Below are 14,288 nucleotides of genomic sequence, written 5' to 3' on the forward strand. Positions count from 1 at the left end.
GCCGACACATGTAAATACTTTGCATTACATTTTGAATCCACTACCTTAAACGAGCTCCAATTTACAGACAGAAATGTCAAAAATGTTACAACTATCCCCGGTCTCCCCTACATGGGACCCAATATAAAACAAATGCACAGACTCCACAAAGAAAGAAGACTGGCACTCTCGTTTCACACCAATTATTATGCCAAATTGCAATATCCACCTGCAGAATCAAACACACTGCACATTCAGTTGCGGTCAACAGAATGTTTTACCCCATGCTCACCTTACCTCTCTGCTCATCAAACAGCAGGTGCGCTGAACAGGTGAGTGCAACAACATTTATTGCCCAATACACACCCATGAGTCACGCCCCACGACCGTGCACCAATGCAGTGTGTGCATTTTAAACCAACCCTCTTAACCCCAAAAAGGAAAAACTCACATATTGCTCGTACAACATATGCACATACGTACATTCCTCTATAAAATACTCCTGTGTTCTGGCCGGAAATGTTTCCTCATTGCTAACTGGTGTTACTGTTTCTTCGTCTGTTACATCATCCAGGACCTGTATCTCATGATGCCCTCTTGTACCTCTGTTAGCCGGCTAACATCCTTCAAGGCTTTCCTGATTCTGGTATCCAGCTTTCTTCTTCTTCATGATGGGCATTCTTGATCTTCAGGGTGAGTTTGTTTTTCGAGCAATGAATATGTTAAATCTAAAAACAAAAAAACAAACACAAACAAAGAACATCACTAAAATAATTTTTTTCTTCATTGCTGATTGGAAGCATATTGAAGTGATGGTTATTCTTAAAACTTTCAACTTTAACTGTTAACAGATGAAAGTGTCATATATTAAAAATAACTAAAATCATTCAATAACTGTAAAACAGCCAAAAGTTCTCCTTTCCATGAAAGAACAGCGGCACACACAGTTGCATACAGTGTAGGAGTGATGGAGGTTTTAGAGTGTCAGCAGATGGCGATAGAGAGCTTGTGAGAGGGCCCGGCCTCTCTGTGGAACCGTAATCTTTTTGGCCTCACAGTATTCTGTAGAAGTGAAACTTTTTGCAACCATAAGTAATGCTAACTGCTGCCCATTAAAAAGAATGCAGGTTTAAGGACATTGCAGTGCACTGGCTTTTCATTTCAGACCTCTGTATCCATGTCCATATTTTATCATGTCTTAGTTCCAGCAAATACTTTATTGCCAGTTTGAGGTAATTAATGTGAGTCCGTTTCTTTCAACGGCAAAAACGACTTTACTTTTTTTTTTTTTTTTTTACATATTTGTGTCTCCCATGAGGAGTCGACTATTTAGTGCAGTGCCCACTGAAATTGATCATAAGACCAAAATCATAATTTCCATTTTGTTGAGATGCCCTGCTCTCTGTATCAAAATTCCTCTCCTGATATTGCTGCACCTTTACCTCTCTCAGTGCACATGGATCTATTATCATATACAAACTGATTACCAGTTCTGTCTCTCCTTCATCTGCAGCTGATTCTTCTCATGTCAAGGCTGTATGTATAAAGCTTCTATCAGAATGTTAAAGTGGTGTGCTGTATGTTGCTGTCTACAGCCTGAGGAACATAAAAATAACAGCGGCTCCTTGTTGCTCATTTGGAATGCATAGTCCTTCCTGCTTGACTCATTGGAAAGTTTTCCAGTGTATTATCTAGACTGCACTGAGGATAATTACGGGGGAATAAACACAGAGGCGTTTGCCATTTTCTGGACTTGAACGCAGTCTGAGAGAGAGAAACTTTATTGACAGCCACTGATATATACACATGTACATCACTTGCCAAACACAATGCATGTTATAGGCTGTTTCCATTTTCCTTTATATACTCTCTGCATTCATTCAAACATTGAGCCTGTGTGTTGACAATGCTATATAATTATGTGTTTTAATTGAGAGCATATTTGTTTTAAATGAATGTCAACACTGTCATCCCTAAGATGTGATTTTTTAGAGAAAAAAAAGTTTGGAAATTCTCAGAGTTGTGTATTCTTGTGAACTTGCTTTATGTGGCCTTGGTGTTTCAGGTATTTCCATGCTCGGTTTAGCCAAAGCAAATGCAATGGTCAGTCACTCTTTTAGCACCAATTAGTGATCAACTTAAATATGACTGCAATATTTTTCTAGCAAACCCGCACTCAACATAAGTCAGCTCAATACTGGCATCAATAGGCCAGTATGTTAACGAGCTCGCATTTTCAGCCTGGTCATTCCACAAGCTTCCTTTCAACCCACTCAGGTTGCGGCAGCTTCACGTTAATATAGAAGCATTTAGTGAAATGACTGCATTGTCTTACTGAGAGACTTCAACTCTCATGTGGGAAACTACAGTGAGACTTCCAGGGGCATGATTGGGAGGAACCGTCAGGGGCCGGCAGTCTTCCGTGGCCTACCTGCCCGTTGTGTCCATGTGCGCTGTTTTTGTTTGTGTCGTCGAAGCGACCTCTCAACCCAGAAGTGTTCCGGTGCTGGAGGTAGCTGCACCTGAGCTTCAGTCAATGCTGGATCATTGAGTTAACCCTCATCAGTATGGCCGTGATTGATAGTGTTTAGAACCTCGTGTCACGATGGGGTACGCTGGTGTGTTTATGGAGCGGACCTAAAATCAGACGAACAGTAACGAAAAGGGAATGGCTGCAATCACAGCATTGTAAGATGGTGAAAGATGTACCCTTAGGCCCCCTCCTCGATTCAGAGATGGTATTTCCCTTTTCACCCAAATGGTCTCCTTGACTCCACGCTTAAACCAGCGTTCTTCCCTTTGCAGCCATTCCCCAACTGTCTGTGAATGGTACTCATGGCCATTGATCAGCGGTCCTTGATCAATGAGCTTTGATCAGTGGTTTTTGATCAATGTTCATGAGAATTTTCATACTAATGATCTAGAAACTGACCTCCCAGGCCATTGTTCATTCAGTGGTGCTAGTTTCAGTCATTATGCAAATGTACTGTTTATAAGATTGGGGAAACCTGCAGTCAGCTGAGACTGAGGAAGTCACTTGAAAGAGTGATGAAATGTTTCTCCCACTGAAAACGCTACGTTCAGATGAACAGAATCAACTTTTTGGGATTTACTTACCTGGATGATTGAGCGTGCATCAAGACGTTCTTTTGATTTGGTTTAATAATATGCTGCAGCAGAGAGAGCACTCTGGTTAAACGCCAAAGGCAGCACACAAGGCAGCGCCCGTCTGAAGATGGGTACTGCCTTGTGCGTGCCTTGTATGCAAAGTGACAAAACATACAGACAAAGACATTCCACAACACTCCCTGAGAGAGTTATGACCTTTTTTATTACTTAACCGTCACCTAAAGATTAACCTCCTGAAGCCTCCTCCTTCCATGAGTAAAGGAGAAGGAGTTCCACTATCTGTCTAATCCCCACAACGCCTGGATGTCTCTAACTTACTCACAATGACCTAACTGTGTTTGTGTAATAAAGCATAAAACACATATGTGATGCTATCATATATGTATATAACTACATGACACAAAAAGTGATATTACTATTACTAAAGTGAAATTGCAAAAACATTTGATCATAACAAAATAAAGAAATTTGTATCACACCCACCTCCTCAGTCATGGTGGTTATCATGATTGCCACTGAAATAGTTTATCAGCATTCGGGTTTTTAGGTTTTTCATTTCAAAATTATGTCAATGTGTGTTGTGCAATTTCAGATTTCTGCTGAGGGGGCTCAGGGACTTATTTGCTGGACCTAGATGCCCGAGGCTCTTTCATAACCACGACACTGCTTCAGCGACAGGCAGGATTCATATGTTTGCATCATCCTTGCACACTACTGTGTCACTGTTTCCTGATAGGGAGGTACATTTAGCATTGCTTTCATATCCTCCTGAGAACCAGCTTATTCATTTATTTCCTGTGCAATGGACATTTGTTTTTAGTCTGTCTTTTGACTCATTTGAGATATCTTACTATGTCCTGATCTACTAAATAGAAGCCATCCTGGGCTTTCCATTGATATCTGATGTGTTTGGGTGGGTGACAAAAAAAAGTTCAATGGAAAGATTCTTTTGTACTCGGTTCTGAGGATGATATATCCACATGAGTCATTGTATGGAAGCTCATTCAATCCACCATATTGAGTCTTTTATATTAAAATCCATTGTGTAATCTCTCCTGCTGATTTTCTGCAAAGTGTAACTTCATAAGTCTATACAGGTTTTGCTTTGTGTAGCCACATGTGGAGTTTCTGTGCATGTTAATGATTAAATGCTGCACATCTTTCTTTGCTCACTGTCCATTAAATGTTGTCTGCCTCACCTGCTTGGCTGTCTGAATCCCACATGTCACATGTATTCAGTCTTGGCTGTCACTGTCACTTGTTACTGTCATTACTGCAGTCCAATCATCTTCTTGCCTGCCTTCTCTGAACCATCAGCCTTTGTGCCGCATGGTTTAAATCTGTGCTCTCCATCATTTTCATGGATTGTATTTGCAGGGATTCTCCTTCATCTACATAATCTGGACTGGACAGCAGGGCCGTGCAGAGAGGTTTAAAGGGGCGGGTGCTCAAAGTTAAAAAGGGGCACATTGAACCAGGCTGAATAACAACAACACACATTCATCAAGAATCTAATATGGGAAGGGCAGGGCTGTGTTGATCTGAGACTGTAGACATTAAAAAGTCCATAAGAGAGCTGGTAGCTGATTAAACAAGTGTCATGAGATAATAACTAAATGAAAAGATTGGTGACAGCACTTGGAACCATAAGGCAACAAAAAACTGTGAGAAATAATTTAGGCTCTGCCTGTGAATCACTCTTTGCTTCTCTTCTTCCTTCCATCCCATCATTTCATATATCACTCTCCACTTGCTATGTGAGAACAAGGCACAACTTGCTATTGCAATAAACTATAATCTAATTATCCACACCTAACAACTCTTGCACTTAATCTATAATAAAATGATGACAGAAAAAGGTTATAGCACTGCCTTTAGTAGCCTCACAAAGCTCCTACTGTTTCCTCCTCATGTCCTTACCAGGCATGTCTGGACAATGTTATATCATGAGTAATATTTTTTTTTTTTTAAATCCATCTAACTAAAACACACACATGCACGCACACACAATGACATTTTAGACCTTCTTCAGAATACTGTATATACTATGGGCATCATGGTGCTGATCCAGAATCTTTTTTTTTATTATTTATTACTAGAGCTACAATAATAAAGCAATGAGGAGGGGGAAGTAATAAATATGAAATAATGTATTTATGATGATTCCATTTGTTTCACTATCCACTCTGTGCAGGGGCAAAGCTTATTACATTTTTAAACTGTAGAGATACAATCATTTCACTGCTGTAAAATCCAAATTTTGTCTTATTTAAAATATAAATCTAATATAATCTGCTTCTTAATGTATGTTCTTTAAAATACAGCTTGTGTTTTTTAATATATTATAATTATAATAATTATTATGTGGACATGCATATTAGATCGTTTTTAGTGAAATATAATCCCCCCAGAAAGGCAGGAAAAGCCCGGAAACTAAATACTTTAAAACTAAATATGTTTCTAAATACTTTAAAACTAAATATGTTCCCTAAAACGGTGACAGAGCTACAGACCCATGACAGCCTTACACAGGTAGCCAGCAGCTATGACCAGCACTACTTGTGCAGTTAATAAAAGGACAGGTAATGTTTGTCACGCTGTTGCACACACAGCACGCTCGTTTGTTTCAGTTCGTCAGTTGCCACAAGACAGCTTACCAACGTGTACGTAATAAGCTGATACTCCTGGGTGCTACACACTACAGTTTACGCTGTACACCTACTTACTGGTTGTGTCGCATCAGTCTGTGTCTCTGAGTTAACTTGTGTTTCTCCTATAGCTCCGGACCGCTAAAAATGCGCGTGCTCTTTGTGAGCTCGTTCCCGGCTCGTAACCAGCGCGTTCTGCCGTCAAGGGCGATCATTGGTTAAATGTGATCATGTGACTGATGCAAGCCAGATCCTTTTATTTAGCAAAACTGTGATTAATAGTTAAATACTATTGTTGAGGGGCACAGACAAGACTCCGCACGCACACACACATAAAAAAAAAAAAAAAAAAAAATTTAAAAAAAAAAGTTGCCTCAACAAAAGGGCACCTTGGGCACCCATCAGGAAAGGGGCGGGTGCTCAAGCCCCTCTAGCCCCCCCCATCTGCACGTGCCTGAGATACATTGCTGCTAACAGCAACAGGGATGAGTCAGTTGGGCTTGTGAATCATGATTCATGAGTCAGTAAAGTGATTTTCGAGTATTGAACGATTCGTTCATGATTCGCGCATCACTAAGGGGGAAGGCTCACTAGAGCCGTAAGAACACCGGACTGCTGGCAAATAGTTTTCAAACCCACCGCCATCTTTTGCTACTCAGGTTAAATATATATAAGTCACTTAGATAACTTAATAATGTTATTGTTTGGCTTTTTCAGTGTTTTATTTGTTCCTGAGTAAATCGGTTTGGCTGAGATTAAAGTTATAGTTTTTACACAGCTGAATAAACCTCAAGCAGACAGCTGATTATCAGAAGTGTGAGATGCTCGAGAATATACTCCGGTGTCCTGTTATATTTTAGATAGCAAGGAGTTTATTAAACTTCACCAAAACAATCTGCAAATTTCATTAAAATTTAATAAACTATCATCTTGTCTTTATTTTTAGTTAGCACATACCTTAAACAATTAAAGCTGTCAGCTAATGATAGTTATATAAGAGCAGATGCTGCTGGTGCAATAAGCTGTACGTTTTACCTCCAATGGATGATGATCTGATTAGTCGACTAATCGCAAAAATAATCGGTGACTAGTCGACTATCAAAATAATCGTTTGTGGCAGCCCTATTACGAACTCTATTTTTCATTACATTTTTTATTTTAATAAAATAGATGGTACTTGTATAAAAGCACAAGTTCTAGCAGATTTAGAGAACATAGATACTGTGTCCTCCAGACTGAAGAGGAAACTCCAACTTATTATCAAGAGTCTGCATCTCTGATGGTATGATGGTGCATTAGTATCTATGGAATGGGCAGCTGATAACGAATAACCATAATGAGACAGGGCAGGAGCAAACATCGTGATGTACACTGACGGGAGACTATCAAAGTAAAACAGGAAGTACACTGAGACACAGACTGGAGGGGGAGAGAGAACACGAGGGAGAGCACAGACATGCCAGGCAGGGGAAACATGATGGAACAAAACAGGGAGAGGAAACAAAGCACAAGAACAAACAATTAAATAAAGGAAGACATACAGAGGGCAAAGACACAAGGGGGAGTCTAATAAACTAAACAGAACAATCTAGGAACCATAGAATAAATCCTTAAAATAATAAACTTAATATAATACAAAAATGCAAGAAAACTGAGAACGCTGGTTCAAAATGACCCAGAACCATAACATAGAGTCTGAGATCAGATGCATACAATGCCAATGACAGTTGGAGAGCAGTGTGGAGCCACTGTTATTTTTATGTTCCTCAGGCTATAGACGGCAACATACAGCACACCACTTTAACATTCTGATAGAAGCCTTACACATACAGCCTTGACATGAGAAGAATCAGCTGCAGATGAAGGAGAGACAGAACTGGTAATCAGTTTGTATATGATAATAGATCCATGTGCACTGAGAGAGGTAAAGGTGCAGCAATATCAGGAAAGGAATTTTGATACAGAGAGCAGGGCATCTCAACAAAATGGAAATTATGATTTTGATCTTATGATCAATTTCAGTGGGCACTGCACTAAATAGTTGACTCCTCATGGGAGACACAAGTTTAGTAATAAACAGAGCCAGTGAGAGTGAGTGGAGTTAAGAAAGTGAGTGACTCAGGTGTGTCAGTAGGTTTGTCATCTGTTTTTGAGTGTGGGGGAGAGCTAGAAATGTTTACTTTAAATGCTAAGCAAGGAATATTCATGATTTATTTCCAAAACTTCCATATGATCTGCAATTTGTAGCAGATCTACTGACTATCACATAGCAGCTGGAGCAGTCTCAAATGGAGGTCAGTCCACTACTGCCACCTGTGGCCAAGTGCCATAGTTTACTACAAGATTAATTTGTGACACATCTGCAGTAGAGGATGAGTGGCTGCACTTACATCTGGATCATTCAAATCGACCCACACACATGCTGAAAGATACGATGCCAGCAATGTGGATTGTCAGGACCAAATCCAATCATTAAGCAAAGACAACAGGGATCATTTGTTTCTGTTTACCTGCAAACCAAAACTCTTGGCCCCGCCCCCTCCCGTGACATCACGCTCCGAAGCCCTTTCCTCTTCCGTAGGATCGCCCTTCTTCAATCCTCCAACTTTATTTACACCCAGCAAAGAACTGCAGTTAGACTAATATCTCACCCTGTAAATCAGGTATTCTGCTGGATTTGTCTTCGTTTTATGTGTGTGGGAATAAAGTAGCTTGTAGTTCAGATAAGCGAGTCGCTGTTGACAAGTTTCTTAAACGGGCTGCGCCGTGTCCGGTGTCTTAGCTTCAGTGAGTGGGGCGGTGGTTTCTGTCTGTATGCGCTCTTCTGAAAAAGTCACTTTTCGTCGATGCTTTAATATAAAGTCTTCTGTTGTGTTTCCGGTATGTAATGTTTTAGCAGTTTAAACGGTTGTTTGCAGGAAAACACCATCAGCCATGTCCGCCGTCAGCAACTCAAACACAGCCTTTGCCTTGGAGCTGTTCCGCACTCTGAGCCAGGCAAACTCTGTCGGGAACATCTTTGTCTCTCCTCTGAGCATCAGCTCAGCCCTGGCCATGGTCTACCTGGGAGCTAAAGGAGACACTGCAGCTCAGATGGCTCAGGTCAGCTCACTGTCACTTGTTCCCTGCACCAGCTGTCAGTTGATCGGCGAGCATGATTGTGCAACTTCAAGCCCTCGTTACAGTTTAAAAGCAGTCAGATGTGGCTGCCTGTGTTTTTCTATACAGAAGATATAATTTTATTTTGTTGTTTTGATTTGTGTTTATATATATATATATATATATATATATAAATAAAATCTGAACTTTTTTGCTACAAGAGTGCTGGCTGAATAGTAAGCCAGCAAGCCCTCGTTGTATTTCAAAAGCAGTTACGGAAGCGTTGAGCTGCCACCCAGGCAAAAGAAAAATCGAACTATATCACGTTATAACGTCAAAACTTCATTGTTCTAACAATATACCATCATGTAAATAACATATGAAGCTAGAATGTGTTATATAAATGGCATGAAAGTCCATAAAACGCACAAGCAGTATAGTTACTGAGAGCATGATGCTGACAGTGAGACTGACAGTATGTTAAAGGTTATTATTAAACCTGATGCTGAAAGAATAAAGTTGTCCGGTTTCTACCTTTGGACCATAAATTGTTACATTAGGGTCACTCAGGCTCAGTGTCACATCCTTTCAGTCTTTGTCTTCAATGCCACACAGGCCCTCTCATTCAGCTCAGGTGAAGGCGTCCATGCAGACTTCCAGAAACTGAACGCTGACATCAACTCACCATCTGCATCCTACATCCTGAAACTAGCCAACCGTCTTTATGGAGAAAACACTGCCCACTTCCTCCCAGTGAGTGTCCACATCAATGATTCTCTTCATAAAGTTCTTCATTACAAAGACTGGATTAATAAACAGATGTCTGCTCTCTGCAGGACTTCCTTGACGCCACACAGAAGTACTACCAGGCAGACCTGAAGACTGTGGACTTCATCGGAGCTCCAGAGGCGTGCAGAGCAGAGATCAACAGCTGGGTCGAGCAGCAGACAGAAAGTGAGAATGTGCATCTTCCACAGCCTGAACAGCAGGGAATCATTTTAGCATCCTCTGTGGATTATAATGAAATATTGTTGTGTTTCGGTATTTCCTGTCAGATAAGATAAAAGACCTTCTGAAGCCAGGAACAGTCGACAAAAATACTAGACTGGCTCTGGTCAATGCTGTCTACTTCAAGGGCAACTGGAAGAACCCGTTTAAAGAGGCAAACACCAAAGAGATGCCCTTTAAAATCAAACAGGTAGAAATTTAACTGAAGGTTACAAAATCTGGACTCAAAGTCTGAATACAGGAAACTGTAAAATGTTTAAGGTAAACACCATCAGAAGCTTTATGGTAACATGATCTGGTCGCCTGAATTTCCTGTGTGTCAGAATGAGACCGTACCAGTCCAGATGATGCACCAGAGGAAGAAGCTTCCCTACAACTACATTGCTGACCATGATTTGCAGATCCTGGAGCTGCCCTATGTGGGTGAGGAGCTCAGCATGTTCATTCTGCTGCCTAAGGAGTCCTCAGACGGCTCAGACCCTCTGCTGAAGGTACACAGCCTAGAAACAAGTTCCTGTAAAGAAAAGACACAAAAACTCTTCTGCTTCACTTCAGTTTACTTAAATTTGATCATTTAACAGACCGCTTCTGATTTCATGTATAAAATGAATTTAAATATGAGCAAAACAAATATGACAAAATGTATTAACTGTATTCCAGCTGGAGAAGGAGCTAACACAGGAGAGGCTGAATGAATGGACCGACAGGAAAAACATGAGCACCCGTTCAGAGGTTGTCCTTCACCTGCCAAAGTTCAAGCTGGAGGAAGACTACGAGCTGAATGATCCTCTGGCTAAACTGGGTATGAAGAACGTGTTCTGTGCAGGAAGGGCTGACCTGTCTGGCATGAACGGTGAAGGGAGGCTCTTCCTGTCTACGGTGGCCCACAAGGCCTTTGTGGAGGTGAACGAGGAGGGCACAGAGGCCGCTGCAGCCACAGGTGCTATGATCAGCGCTTGTTGTTATATACCGGACACACACTTCACAGCAGATCACCCCTTCCTCTTCTTCATCAGACACAATAAGACCAAGTCCATCCTGTTCTTTGGCAGATTCTCATCTCCTCAGTAGACAGAAGCAGCAGTTATTACAGCAGCATATTTGTCAGAGAAGGCCTTTTATGTTACACTATGATGACGCTAAACTGCATACTGCAGGTATTACAGCCACAATGAAAAATGAGCAGTAACAATATCACAAAAAACATCTAGCAGCTGCTTTTTTCACATGTTTACAGAATTGTTAAAAGACGAGGGAATGCTACACAGTGGCAAACGCTCTGTACCAACTTTTTTGAGACAGTCATGATGCTCGTTACTCAAAATTATCAGTTTTTCTCAGTTTACACATCTGATGTGTTTTCTGTGTTTTGCTGAGAATAAAATGTGGGAAAATCATTGCAGACTGTTTTTTTTTTTTTTACATTTTACATAGTCTGTCAACATTTTTTTAAAATTGGGGTTATACATTAAACACAGCATCACAGACGTTACTGATATCTGATTAACTCCACTACTTATGCTGTTCAGTATCAACATTTCTCAAATGGTGCTCAGGCCTGCAGGGCTGTAGCACACACTACAGATATACATGACATCATTAGTCACCTGTCCAGCAGGCAAGTGCAGAGGGGGAGGCTAGAGGGGCTTGAGCACCCGCCCCTTTCCTGATGGGTGCCCAAAGTGCCCTTTTGTTGAGGCAACTTTTTTAAAAAAAATTATTATTTTTTTTTAATGTGTGTGTGCGTGCGGAGTCCTGTTTGTGCCCCTCAACAATAATATTTAACTATTAATCACAGTTTTGCTAAATAAAAGGATCTGGCTTGCATCAGTCACATGATGAACACATGGGAACAGCACCATGCAGGACAGACGAGCTCTACAGAGGGTTGTGCGGTCAGCTGAGCGCACCATCCGCTCCGAGCTCCCTGACCTGCACTCAATCTACAGCAGGCGGTGCTGGACCAAGGCCAGGAAGATCGTGAAGGACCTCAGCCATCCCAACAACAGACTGTTCTCTCTGTTGAGGTCAGGAAAGCGATTCCGCTCCCTGAAGACCAACACAGAGAGACTGAGGAGGAGCTTCTTCCCGCAGGCGATACGGTCTCTCAATCACACCACCACACAGTACTGACCCACACATACAGTTCTTACACACACACTGGACTTTCTGGACTTTGTTTTTGCACAACACTGGTCACTATATTCTTCATTTCCGGTTAATACTTGTACAGCTGCTGTTATTGTGTATATATTATTTATATTTAGATTTCTTCATACATTCTTATATAGTTCTATATTGTGTATTTTGTTGTACAGTTATTTTATTTTCAACTTTAATTTATATATTTTATCTTATTCTTCCCAGTTAAATTTACCCTTCATTCTAATTTGTGTTGTACAGTTATTTCATTTTTAACCTTAATTTATATTTTATTCCTTCCTAGTTAAATTTACCCTTTTTAATTTTTCATATTTATTTCCTATCTTATTCATAGCCTTTCCTTTTTTTTGTTTTCTTTAGTCACGAGCAGTTGTCCAAGCATTTCACTACATATCGTACTGTGTATGACTGTGTACGTGACAAATAAAATTTGAATTTGAATTTGAATTTGATCACATTTAACCAATGATCGCCCTTGACGGCAGAACGCGCTGGTTACGAGCCGGGAACGAGCTCACAAAGAGCACGCGCATTTTTAGCGGTCCGGAGCTGTAGGAGAAACACAAGTTAACTCAGAGACACAGACTGATGCGACACAACCAGTAAGTAGGTGTACAGCGCACACTGTAGTGTGTAGCACACAGGAGTATTAGCTTATTACGTACACGTTGGTAAGCTGTCTTGTGGCAACTGACGAACTGAAACAAACGAGCGTGCTGTGTGTGCAACAGCGCGACAAACATTACCTGTCCTTTTATTAACTGCACAAGTAGTGCTGGTCATAGCTGCTGGCTACCTGTGTAAGGCTGTCATGGGTCTGTAGCTCTGTCACCGTTTTAGGGAACATATTTAGTTTTAAAGTATTTAGTTTCCGGGCTTTTCCTGCCTTTCTGGGGGGATTATATTTCACTAAAAAACGATCTAATATGCATGTCCACATAATAATTATTATAATATATTAAAAAACACAAGCTGTATTTTAAAGAACATACATTAAGAAGCAGGTTATATTAGATTTATATTTTAAATAAGATAAAATTTGGATTTTACAGCAGTGAAATGATTGTATCTCTACAGTTTAAAAATGTAATAAGCTTTGCCCCTGCACAGAGTGGATAGTGAAACAAATGGAATCATCATAAATACATTATTTCATATTTATTACTTCCCCCTCCTCATTGCTTTATTATTGTAGCTCTAGTAATAAATAATAAAAAAAAAAAGATTCTGGATCAGCACCATGATGCCCATAGTATATACAGTATTCTGAAGAAGGTCTAAAACGTCATTGTGTGTGCGTGCATGTGTGTGTTTTATTTAGATGGAATTTAAAAAAAAAAAAAATTACTCATGATATAACATTGTCCAGACATGCCTGGTAAGGACATGAGGAGGAAACAGTAGGAGCTGTGTGAGGCTACTAAAGGCAGGGCTATAACATTTTTCTGTCATCATTTTATTATAGATTAAGTGCAAGAGTTGTTAGGTGTGGATAATTAGATTATAGTTTATTGCAATAGCAAGTTGTGCCTTGTTCTCACATAGCAAGTGGAGAGTGATATATGAAATGATGGGATGGAAGGAAGAAGAGAAGCAAAGAGTGATTCACAGGCAGAGCCTAAATTATTTCTCACAGTTTTTTGTTGCCTTATGGTTCCAAGTGCTGTCACCAATCTTTGCATTTTGTTATTATCTCATGACACTTGTTTAATCAGCTACCAGCTCTCTTATGGACTTTTTAATGTCTACAGTCTCAGATCAACACAGCCCTGCCCTTCCCATATTAGATTCTTGATGAATGTGTGTTGTTGTTATTCAGCCTGGTTCAATGTGCCCCTTTTTAACTTTGAGCACCCGCCCCTTTAAACCTCTCTGCACGGCCCTGATGTATCTAGCTTCTAATTAAAATTGTGGAGAAAAACACAACATCCAGTATCGTAACAAAAAAATTTCTGCTCTGAACTGGAAGAAAAAACCCTGAGTAGAAGCTCACATCAAGAAAATAGCTCCTCGGTTCACAGTAGCATCGCTCTGCTAACATGCTAACAACACATTTGAGGTACTCACCCCCTCCCTCCTGTGCTGAATCATAGAGCGAACGAATCACTCCCTCACTCACTCACCCCCTCCCTCCTGGCTCACAGCTTCTTCTTTTTCTTGGTTGGCAACCAATGTTAAGGCGCATTACCGCCCCCTGGCTCACAGCTCAGTGGACATTTAGATGAGAAAATATATATTTAACACATTTAAGGAAAATACTAA

At 40.5% G+C, this 14,288-nt stretch overlaps 1 protein-coding gene across 3 annotated transcripts; it reads left to right on the top strand.

Moving 5' to 3' along the window:
• Positions 1-8,286: 8,286 nt before the first annotated feature.
• On the top strand, positions 8,287-11,260 carry LOC120742892 (leukocyte elastase inhibitor-like). 3 transcript variants are annotated; one of them, XM_040046382.1, is made up of 7 exons: positions 8,287-8,419; positions 8,675-8,858; positions 9,471-9,608; positions 9,692-9,809; positions 9,911-10,053; positions 10,187-10,354; positions 10,524-11,260. In XM_040046382.1, exons 2-7 carry the CDS (start codon positions 8,691-8,693, stop codon positions 10,932-10,934), a joined length of 1,146 nt encoding a protein of 381 aa, XP_039902316.1. In that variant the 5' UTR covers positions 8,287-8,419; positions 8,675-8,690; the 3' UTR covers positions 10,935-11,260. The 3 variants fall into 3 exon arrangements, with proteins under 3 accessions (XP_039902316.1, XP_039902317.1, XP_039902318.1); XM_040046383.1 differs by having other exon boundaries at positions 8,295-8,419; positions 8,656-8,858; XM_040046384.1 differs by lacking the exon at positions 8,287-8,419 and adding an exon at positions 8,449-8,543.
• The last annotated feature ends 3,028 nt before the right edge of the window (positions 11,261-14,288 follow it).

The sequence above is a fragment of the Simochromis diagramma genome, unplaced genomic scaffold, assembly GCF_900408965.1.
Source record: "Simochromis diagramma unplaced genomic scaffold, fSimDia1.1 OVJJ01000553.1, whole genome shotgun sequence".
Lineage (NCBI taxonomy): Eukaryota > Metazoa > Chordata > Actinopteri > Cichliformes > Cichlidae > Simochromis > Simochromis diagramma.